This window comes from Mandrillus leucophaeus, unplaced genomic scaffold (assembly GCF_000951045.1).
Source record: "Mandrillus leucophaeus isolate KB7577 unplaced genomic scaffold, Mleu.le_1.0 Scaffold1966, whole genome shotgun sequence".
Taxonomy (NCBI): Eukaryota; Metazoa; Chordata; class Mammalia; order Primates; family Cercopithecidae; genus Mandrillus; species Mandrillus leucophaeus.
This window is the reverse complement of record NW_012101994.1, coordinates 52,930-64,822: the sequence shown is the minus strand read 5'-3', so window position 1 is coordinate 64,822 and position 11,893 is coordinate 52,930. Positions and strand designations below refer to the sequence as shown.

The following is an 11,893-nucleotide window of genomic DNA, read 5'->3' as shown; positions in this document are numbered from 1 at the left end:
AGACTGGAGCTGTTCCTATTCGGCCATCTTGCTCCGCCCCTCAAGAACATATTTTAATCTCTTGAAGTCCATAGTAACTATCCTGTGCTAGCACTTACCTTCTAAAGTTCCCTCACAATCTCTCAATACAGTTGAAGTTTTTAGAATCTCTTGCTGTCTTTCCCGTGCTAAAGTACAAGATGACATTCGACTTGGATCAGGGCTCAATTCATAAGTATTTATTATGGTAAGTTTTTTCACATAGAATGCTTTATATTGGGAAAAGAAATAACAATAATGGTAGTGATTACTGATAATATTTGTTGAGTATTCACTATATACTATGTACAGTTTTAGCACATTACATAAATTATCTTATTGAATAATCTTGACAATGTTCTGATTTTAGGAATTATTATCTCATTTTAGATTGAGGAAACTGAGGCATAAAATGGTAAAATGACTCACCAGTGTCATACACCAGGAAGAACAGGAAGTGGAATGTGAAGTTAGGCAGTCTAAATTCGGAGGGATTTAATCACCTCTTCTCATTTTAGACATCTTAGAGAAGTCACTGTATTCTTGCATTATTTCTAAGCCCTCTACTCAGCACTGATTTCATTTCTGGTCTAAGAAACTGCCACTGCTAAAGAGTGTAAAATGCTCTTCTCCTGTCAGCCATCATGTCTGGGGTCAATAGCTCCAGCCTGACCCCAGGATTCTTTATCTTGAATGGCATTCCTGGGCTGGAAGCCACATACATCTGGATCTCCCTGCCATTCTGCTTTATGCACATCATTGCTGTCGTGGGGAACTGTGGGCTCATCTGCCTCATCAGCCATGAGGAAGCCCTGCATCAGCCCATGTACTATTTCCTGGCCCTGCTCTCCTTCACTGATGTCACCTGGTGCACCACCACGGTACCTAATATTCTGTGCATATTCTGGTTGAGCCTCAAGGAGATTGACTTTAATGCTTGCCTGTCCCAGATGTTTTCTGTCGATATGATGACAGGGATGGAGTCTGGGGTGCTCATACTCATGGCCCTGGACCGCTATGTGGCCATCTGCTATCCCTTATGCTATGCCACCATCCTTACCAACCCTGTCATCACCAAGGCTGGTCTTGCTACCTTCTTGAGGAGTGTGATGCTCATCATCCCATTCACTTTCCTCACCAAGTGCCTGCCCTATTGCTGGGGGAACTTCATCCCCCACATCTACTGTGACCACATGTCTGTGGCCAAGGTATCCTGTGGCAATTTCAAGGTCAATGCTATTTATGGTCTGATGGTTGCTCTCCTGATTGGTGTGTTTGACATCTGCTGTATCTCTGTATCTTACACTATGATTTTTCAGGCTGTTATGAGCCTGTCATCAGCAGATGCTCGTCACAAAGCCTTCAGTACCGGCACATCTCACATGTGTGCCATTGTGATCACCTATGTTCCGCTTTTGTCACTTTTTTCACTCATCATTTTGGAGGACACAATATCCCAAACCACATACACATCATCGTGGCCAACTTTTATCTGCTACTGCCTCCTACCATGAACCTAGTTGTTTATGGAGTCAAGACTAAGCACATTCGGGAAAGTATGATTAAATTTTTACTTGGAGACAAGGTTAACTTTACCTGTGACAAATGAAACATAGAATAGACATGTTGTTTGAGGTGGTGAGAAAATAATGGAGACAAAAATTTCATAAAAGATGTGAATAAAATGGTATTAAAATCACAGCCTGCAATTTACCCATGTAACAAACTTGCATGTGTACCCCTTAAACCTAAAATAAAAATAGAAATAAAAAATCAAAATAAAGACATAAATTCATAAGTCACCATAATATGACAATTTTCTGAAGTCTTTGCAGGTACATGAATTTGTGTGTGTTGCTAGTGAGGACAAGGATCTTCCAAAGCAGAGAATGCAGAATAAAGAAGTAATATACCCATTATTTAAAGAGTTGAGTTTCCTAAGCATTTATAGACTCACATGTCTGTGAGACCAGAAAGGTAATAAAATGAGGACAGTAGACCTGGTGACATTCTATGCATTGTGTGTAAGAAGGGGAGGCTATAGAGACATAGGGAAACATGGGTCCAGTGTTCAATATTTTTCAGTATTTTTTAAAGACAAGCTAGATTTATATGTTCTATGAAATCTCCCAATTTTAATTGTTGGCAAAATAAGTGTTAAAGTACTGTATAATTCATAGAAGAATGTCCAGGGATTCTATTTTTCTCACGTCATCAGTTTAGCGTCTCCATTTAAAATAGATCTAAATGGGAACAATAGACTCCAGGGTCTTCAAAAGGAGTGAGAAGAATAAATGCTGAAAAGCTTTCTGTTGGATACTACTTTCACTATCTGGGTGAAAAAGTCTGCAGAAGCCCAAACCTCAGCATCATGCAATGTAACTTTGCAGCAAACCTGCACATGTACGCTCTGAATCTAAAGAAAAATAAAATAAATAAATAAATAATAAAATTGATCTGAAAATATAATTGTTATATTATTGACTGAGCAGGCAAAACATTATGTTATTAGTATGTAATGTATTTATTCATTCACTCATTAATTCATTTTTTGACACACTAATTTAAGCAATATTATTAGTCATACCTTAGATTTATTGAGAGGGAGGCAGATGATACAGTTCCTGGTTTCAAGATACTCAGAATCTGGACTGTAGCCAGGGATATGTGAGAAGACATACATATGAAAGAAAGGGGAGAGAGAAAAAATAAATGCAGTGTGAAGGACGTAAAAAGTTAGTAGGAAAGAATTGGGGGAAATACAACATCGGTTTCGGATTCAATTCATCTCAAGTTTTAAGTCCTCTGTCTTTTAACTTCTAGCCACTAGAAATTAAGAGTTGAGCAGGCTACATAATCTCTCTAAATTTTGACTTCCATATTTTCTTCCAAATGTGAAAAAGAAAATGTATCATAGAGATGTTTCTTCTGATTAAATGCTCTGATGCAAAAAAAAAAGCATGTAGCACAGTCTCTGATGTATACTAACCATTCAATAAATTTTAGTTATTTTTATGAGCTATTAGTTTCAACTCTGATTCATTATGAAAATTATAGTTTGATGATAAATCTTTCCAGTTGTACAGGCAGTGCACAGTGCAGTATCAATTTTGTGTGGGCAAGCTTTCTTTTCTTTTCCCTTGTTTTTTTGAGATGGGGTCTCACTCTGTCACTCATGTTGGACTGCAGTGGCATCATCTCGGCTCACTGCAACCTCTGCCTCCTGGGCTTACGCAATCCTCCCACCTCAGCCTCCTGAGTAGTTGTGACACAGGCATACCCCACCGTGGCCAGCTAATTTTTTCTATTTTTAGTAGAAACAGGGTTTCTCTCTGTTGCTCAGGCTGGTCTCAAATTCCTGAGCTCAGGAGATCCACCTGCCTTGGCCCCGCAAAGTGCTGGGATTACTGGTGTGAGCCACCATGCCTGGCCATAGGCAAGTTTTCATTGAGTTCTCATGAACATACTGTCAGTGTCAGCCAACAAGTTTTTCTGGGTCAAGTTTTGCCTGACTCCATGTTATACGCTGAGAAATGTAAATGAAAACAAAAACACTAGTTAATTCCTTGTCTAGTAGACGATATAAAATGCTATGGAATCATTATTATAAAATGATAACAAGGTCATTGTACCTCACAGATGTTCACAAAACTCATGAAACCTGAGAGCATGATCATCAATATCTATTTGAGGTAGCAAGTAAAGATTTTACAGGGAAATAGTATATAAAGTCAATCTCGAATTACATGTATGAGTGTTCTACAAGAAAGAGCAGATGGAAATTATTTGGAAAAAAATAAACAACCTAGCTCTAATATTAAGGCTGAACAAAGAATAGCAAGTCTAGGTTCACAAAGGTTTTTGTATATTCAGAGGTAAAAGAGAAAGGGTGAGGAGTAAAAAAATGTGACTAGAAAGGTAGACAGAGGTCCTATCAGGAAGTGCTTTGTGAGTCTTATCAGAACTTCAGGCATGCCCCACATTGTTCTTCATTTGTGAGATACTAAGTATATTAGAATCACCCTTCACCTTTAAGCAGCTGTTCCCCATTCATTACCCTTCTGGACTGCTCACGTCTCCGCCATAACCACTGCCTCTTAAGCCCTGTCTCCTGTTTTTTCCTTTCCAACTTCTTTCTTCCACTAAAACTCATTTCCTCAGTTTTTACGCACTTTTTCATGCACCAACCCAGGTTCTTTTCAGAAATCAAGGTATTCCTGTGTAGAGATCCCTTATGTCTTCCTCCACAGTTACTTAATTTCAGAGTGTTGAGCCTCTATGTTCAGGCTGCTTCCACACTGTGGAGTGCACTTTCATTTTCAATAAATCCCTTCATGCCTTCCTTCCTTTCTTTGTGCGTTTTGTCCAATCCTTTGTTCAAGACGCCAAGAACGTGGCCACCCTCCACTGTTAACATCAAATTCTTCAAGGTGCCGCATGGTATTACACACATGTACATAGTCACAGGACTAAACAACATTTCTGCATTTTCTAACTCACCCTAACAAATGACTTCTACAAAAGCCATGAAAATAAATTGGAGGAGATAAATACTTTATATTCCAACCTCTGAGTTTCTTCCCACTACTAACAGAAGCATACTTTCTTGCTCAGTGGTGACCACATCAAAGATTTCTACCTTGACCATCATATTTAAAAGTGCACCTAGTACTCCCAACTTTTTCTTACTCTCATATTTTTATAGAGTACATTCCTTTCTAAGTCATAATAAAATTTACATATTTATTATGTTAACTGTTATTGGATGCCCTCTCGAATCATGCTCTTGTTAGATTATTAGCACCACAAGGCCTGGTTCAGTGGCTCTTGCCTGCAATCTCAGCACTTTGGGAGGTTGAAGTGGGTGGATCACTTGAGGCCAGAGTTCAAGACCAGCCTGGCCAACATGGCGAAACCCTGTCTTTGCTAAAAATACAAAAATTAGCTGGGCATGGTGGCACATACCTCTAATTCCAGTGATATGGTTTCACTGTGTCCCCCACGAAATCTCATCTTGAATTGTAACTTCCACAATTCTCACATGTCATGGGAGGAACCTGGTGAGAGGTACTTGAATCACGGAAGTGGATCTTTCGTATGCTGTTCTTATGATAGTCAGTAAGTCTCAGGAGATTTGATGGTTGTAAAAATGGGAGTTGCCCTACACAAGATCTCTTCTCTTGTCTGCCACCATGTGAGACACGCGTTTCACCTTCTGCCATGATTGTGAGGCCTCTCCAGCTACGTGGAACTGAGTCCATTAAACCTCTTTCTTTTGTAAATTACCCAGTCTCAAGTATGTCTTTATCAGCAGTATGAAAACAGACTAATAGAGTAAATTGGTGCCAGAACAGTGGGGTGTTGCTGAAAAGATACCCAAAAATATAGAATCGACTTTGGAACTGGGTATCAGGCAGAGGTTGGAACAGTTTGAAGGGCTCAGAAAAAGACAGAAAAATGTGGGAAATTTGGAACTCCCCAGAGGTTTGTTGCATGGCTTTGACCAAAATGCTGATAATGATATGGACAGTGAAATTCAGGTTGAGGGGCTCTCAGATGGAGATGAGAAACTTGTTGGAAAGTGGAGCAAAAGTGACTCTTGTTATGTTTTAGCAAAGAGATGCAGCATTTGGCTCTTGCCTGATAGAGATCTGTAAAACTTTGAACTTGAGAGAGATGATTTAGGGTATCTGGCAGAAGAAATTTCTAAGCAGCAAAGGTTTCAAGATGTGACTTAGGTGCTATTAAACGCATTCCATTTTAAAAAGGAAGCAGAGCATAAAAGTTCAGAAAATTTGTAGCCTGATAATGAGGTAAAAAAGAAAAACCCATTTTCTGAGGAGAAATTCAAGCTGGCTGCAGAAATTTACCTGAGTAATGAGGAGCCAAATGTTAATCACCAAGACAATGGGGAAAATGTCTCCAGGGCATGTCAGAGACCTTTGAAGCAGCCCCTGCCATCACAGGCTGGCAGGTTTAGGAAGACAAAATGGTTTCATGGGCCAGGCCCAGGGTCTCTTTGCTGTGTGCAGTCAAGGGATTTGGTGCCGTCTATCCCAGCTGCTCCACTCAGACTAAAAGGGACCAAGGCACAGCTTGGGTTGTTTTTTCAGAGGTTGGAATCCCCCAGCCTTGGCAGCTTCCACATGGTGTTGAGCCTGTGGGTGTACAGAAGTCAAGATCTGAGGTTTGGGAACCTCCACCTAGATTTCAGAGGATGCCTGAAATCCCAGGCAGAAATTTGCTGCAGGGGTGGGGTCCTCTTGGAGAAGCTCTGCTGTGGCAGGCAGTGTGGAAGGGAAATATGGGGCCAGAGACCCACACAGAGTCCCTACTGGGGCATCACCTATTGGAGCTGTGAGAAGAGAGCCACAGTCCTCCAGACCCTGGAATGGTAGATCTACCAACAGCTTGCACTGTGCACCTGGAAAAGCTGAAGACACTCAATGCTGGCCCATGAAAGCAGTCAGGAGGGTGCCTATACCCTGCAAAGCCACAGAGGCAGAGCTGCCCAAGACCATGGGAATCCACCTCTTGCATCAGTTTGACCTGAATGTGAGACAAGGAGTCAAAGGAGATCTTTTTGGAACTTTAAGATTTGACTGCCCTGCTGGTTTTTGGACTTACATGGAACCTGTAGCCCCTTTGTTTTGGCCAATTTCTCCTATTTGGAATGGCTCTCTTTACTCAATGCCTGTACCCCCATTGTATGTAGGAAGTAACTAACTTGCTTTTGATTTTATTGGCTCATAGGTGGAAGGGACTTGCCTTGTCTCAGATGATACTTTGGACTGTGGACTTCTAAGTTAATGCTGAAATGAGTTAAGACTCTGGGGGACTGTTGGGAAGGTATGACTGGTTTTGAAATGTGAGGACATGAGATTTAGGAGGGGTCAGGGGCAGAATGATATGGCTTGGCTGTGTCCTCACTCAAATCTCATCATGAATTATAACGTCCACAATTCCCACATGGGAAGAACCTGGTGGAAGGTTATTGAATCATAGGGGCTGGTCTTTCCTGTGCAGTTCTCATGATAGTGAATAAGTCTAAGGAGATCAGACGGTTTTTAAAATGGGAGTTTCCCTGCACAAGCTCTCTTCTCTTGTCTGCCACCATATGAGACATGACTTTCACCTTCTGCCATGACTGTGAGGCCTCCCCAGTCACGTGGAACTGTAAGTCCATTAAACCTCTTTCTTTCATAAATTACCCAGTTTCAGTATATCTTTGTCAGCAATATGAAAATGGACTAATACACCCAGCTACTTGGGAGACTGAGGCATGAGAATTGCTTGAACTTGGGAGGCGGAGGTTGCAGTGACCCAAGACTGTGCCACTGCACTCCAGCTTAGGCAACAGAGTGAGACTGTGAGACTGTCTCACACCTTGCCACCCCCCAAAAAAGGAAAAAAAATAAAAAAAGATTGTTAGCACCTAGCACCACAAAGTCAGGGATCTTTACCAGATTTGCGTACCGATGTGTCTCAAAAACCAGGATGATTGCCTGCTATGTGGTAGAAGCAATGAAAGCCTATCACAAGGGTGCTAACTTAGACAAGGTGAGTAGAAAATTCATTACTGAGAAAAGAACATTCAAATTTCCTCTTGAAAGTAGAGGAAGAGCCAACTAGGCAAAGGGAATAAATATCTTCAAATGATATGGTTTTAAAAGTGCAATTATATTGTAAGTAATTTTTATAGCACTCATTTTATTTTATAATATATTATGAACTTTTTTTTTAGATTTCACATATAAATGAGAGTATACAGTAGTTGTCTTTCTGTGCCTTTTTTCACTTAAGCATAATGTCCTCTAAGTTCACTCATATTGTCAAAAATAACAGGATTTCCTTCATTTTTAGGGCTGAGTAGTATTTGTGTGTATGTACCACATTTTCTTTATCTATTAATCTGTCAATGGACACCTGTATTGTTTCCACCTCTTGGATATTGTGAATAATGTAGCTATGAATATGGTTGTGTAGACATCTTTTTGGCATACTGATTTCATTCCTTTTGATATAATCCCAGAAGTGGGATTGCTGGATCTTATGGTATTCTATTTTTGACATTTTGAGGAACCTTCATACTTTTTTTTCCATAATGGCTATACTAATTTACACTTTCATCAGCAATGTACCAGAGTTTATGTTTCTTCATAGCCTCATCAGCACTTGTTCTCTTTGTCCTTTTAAAAAATGTGAAGTCAAGAAGTTTTCGTTCCTGATTTTGCTGTGTGAGATGTCATACTCAGAAAATAACTATGTCATTTTCATGATGAAACAGTTTCTGTTTTACAAATTTTGACTCAATCTAGAGTTTTTCAAACACCTTGTAGGAGCTACTCATTGGATAAAATTAGAGAAGGGGAAAAAGTTTCAGGAATTAACCTCTGTACAGGAAAAATTCAGTAGAGATGTTAGTGGTCATTCAGCCATTTGCAATTTTGGGGCAGCTATTCCAGATTTGAGATGATAACAAGGCCAAGAAATAAAGTCAAGTTCAGGGACCCTATGGTGTTGAAGCCTGTGATCTTAGCCCTTACTAGATAGTCTCACCAATATTAGGAGCTGTGTTGTACTGAAAAAACCTGTTTGGACTCAAGTTTTGCTTACTGTTTCATGAATTCTGAATGTGAGTTCTTCTGTATTTATAAAATATGAAGATTTTGCTAATACGAAAGAGAAGTAGATTGTAAGACATTTGAGTCTAAGGGCTATATTGTACAATTTTTATTTTAAATGATAATTCTTTAAAGACACACTTAACATACAAGTATTTGTAATCACTGATTGTAGAATGTAATGAATGTTTTAGAAAATAAACTTCAAACCTGAAAAAGACATTCTATGAAGAACAATAAATGTATGTTGTCAAAATCCTAAAGACATAAGAAGAAAAAAAATTTAAATAAGAAGAATTAAAATTAAAAAATAAGATAATTTCTGAGTAAAGATTGTAAGACACCAACATAGATTTTAAAATCCATACATTTCTCAGAGGAAGTTTGAGAATCATTTTCTGGGAATATTTTAGACCTACTACAATATTAAGACAAAAAGAAGTTCTATTAAAGAAATTCAAGGCAATTCCAAATGATAGAATTTTTAGCAGCTGTAGGGTGCTTTCCCATGATGTAGACACATAGTGTCAGGTCCTGTGAGAAACACAGCACTTAGCAAGACGTGCTACCTCTCCTGGAAAAGACAGGAATTGTTTTGTTGTTCTTTTCTGAGGAATAGCCAGATAAAGCAGAGCGCCCTGCAGTGCGTTGGGGAATACAAATAATCTGCCCACTGGTGTTCAAAGTGGAGAGAAAAATTAGACCTCAAAAATTAAGAAAAAGCATCCCAGAGACTGAAAAGAGAAATCAAGTATCAGAGTAGCAAATAAGTGATTAAGCAAGTGTTCAGCATTACATCCACAGACGTAATTGGGAAGGACACTTTTAAGGTAAGCGAGGGTAAGTGGCATGTCTTGTTAAAAGAAGTAATTCAACATGTTTTAGATTCTACCCGCCATGCCCCATCCCCAACACAATTACCAACCCAACCAGCAAAAAAAAAAAAGCAGGATGAACTTGAAAAGTAGTTATTTATTGCAATGATCTCCAACCTTTTTGGCACCAGGGAATTTATTTGTGGAGGACAGTTTTTCCAGGGATAGGGGAGCAGAGGCTGCGGTTGGTTTCGGGATGAAACTGTCCCATCTCAGAACATAAGGCACTAGTTAGGTTCTGATAAGGAGCCCGCAACCTAGATCCTCCTCACATGTGTAATTCACAATAGGGTTCGTACTCCTGTGAGAATCTAATGGCCGGCTAATCTGACAGAAGGCAGAACTCAGGCGGTAATGCTCTCTAACCATTCACCACCTGCTGTGCAGCTTGGTATTCACCTTTCTCTGGTGCCTCCTTAAGTAGTTTAATAATTGACCTTCTGAATTCTTTTTCTGGCAATTCAGAGATTTCTTCTTGGTTTACATTTATTGCTGGTGAGTTATTGTGATCTTTTGGGGTGTTATGAAACAGTGTTTTGTCATATTACCAGAATTGTTCTTCTGGTTCCTTCTCATTTGGGTAATGAGGGAAGATCTGGGGTAAGAGGGAAGATCTGGGGCTCAAGGGCTGCTCCTTAAATTCTTTTGTCTCATGGGGTGCTCCTTTCATGTGGTACTTTCCCTCTTTCCCTAGGGATTGGGCTTCTTGAGAGCCGAACTACAGAGATTGTTATTTCTGTTCTGCGCAGCCACCCAGCAGGGCTACTGGACTCCCGACTGGTACTGGGGAGTGTCTGCAAAGAGTCCTGTGATGTGATCCATCTTCAGGTCTCTCAGCTGTGGATACTAGCAACTGCTCCAATGGAGGTAGTAGTGGAGTGAAGTGGACTCTGTGAGGGTCCTTGTTTACAGTTTGGTTTAGTGTGCTGTTTTTTGTTGTTGTTGTTGTTAGTTGGCCTCCAGCCAGGAGGGGGCACTTTTAAAAGAACATCAGCTGTGGTAGTATAGGGAGGACACAAGCTGATGTATAGGGAGGAAGGGAGGATACAAGCTGTGGCAGTATAGGGAGGATATAAGCCTCTCCTTGGGCGGGGCTTGCTGTGGCCCCTGTGGGGGAAGGGGAGGTTCTCAGGCCACTGGGGTTATGTTCCCAGGGGGATTATGGCTGCCTCTGCTGTGTCTTACAGGTTGCCAGGGAAGTGGGAGAAAGCTGGCAAAGACAGGCCTTACCCACCTCCCACACAGCTTGAAAGGCCAGTCCAGCTTCCACCATTCACCCCTAACAGCACTGAGTTTATTTCCAGGCAGTGAGTGAGCAGGGCTGAGAGCTTGTCCCAGGCTACAAGCCTCCCCTCTGAGAAAGCAAGCACGACTTTCAGGTTTCATGCCTCCCTCTCTGCTGCAGTTTCTGTCCTCATATCTGCACTCCCTGTTTGTCTCCTCCCCCAGATTCTGTCCAAGAAACTTTGCATTTGGTTGAAATTGTTACAAAGTTAAACTGAAAGTTTCCTTCTCCCTGTGGTCTTTCCCCAATTCCACTGACAGTCAGGAATGGCTTTCCCGGGGACTGAGAGTGCCCACACGGCTCTTTTGGCTGATTCCTCTACCCCTCTATTTCACTCAGCTCTCTAAATGTATTTCAGCTCCAGTTAAGGTCAAATCCTTCTGCCATGAACTGGACCTTCAGTTTCCCCAGTGAGGATGTGTGTTTGTGGGCAGACATTCCCCCTTGCACTTCCGGCACTCAGAGTTTTTTGGCTGTCTCACAGAGCCTGCAGCAGTAGACCTTTGTACGCTGTTGGTAGAAACGTAAATTAGTACTGCCCTTATGGAAAATTTTACAGTGGCTCCTCAAAAAACTAAAAATAGAATTACCATATGATCCAACATATAGGTATTGACCCAAAAGGTTTGAAATCAGTTTGTCAAAGATATGTGTGAATTCCCGTGTCTCCTGCAGCACTATTCATATTAGCCACTTTATAGAATCAACATAGGTGTCCATCAACAGATGAATGAATAAAGAAAATGTGGGATGCATACACAATAGAATACTATTCGGCCTTAAAAAAGAAGAGAATTCTGTCATCTGCAACAACACAATTGCATAATGCTATTCGGGGAAGTGGGAGAAAGCTGGGACTATAAGTGTGCACTACCATGCCTTATTTTTTGTTTTTTTAGCAAAGATGGGGTTTTGCCATGTTGCCTAGGCTGGAGTCAATGATATCTCTCTTTAAGAGTTATTTAGGAAAATATAATATGATGAAGGAAAATAGAGGGTTCATGTCATTTGAACCAGATGGAACAGCATGTGAAAATTTATAGTGGTGAGAGAGAACATAATGCTTTTTTTTTTTTTTTTTTTTGAGACGG

General features: G+C 40.5%; 1 protein-coding gene across 1 annotated transcript; it reads left to right on the top strand.

Annotated features, from left to right (window-relative positions):
• The first annotated feature begins 628 nt into the window (after positions 1-628).
• LOC105538650 (olfactory receptor 52N2-like) lies at positions 629-1,668 on the top strand. Its single transcript, XM_011978548.1, is given in 2 exon segments — positions 629-1,425; positions 1,428-1,668. Coding segments are annotated over 2 exon segments (963 nt in total). The 5' UTR covers positions 629-662; the 3' UTR covers positions 1,628-1,668.
• The last annotated feature ends 10,225 nt before the right edge of the window (positions 1,669-11,893 follow it).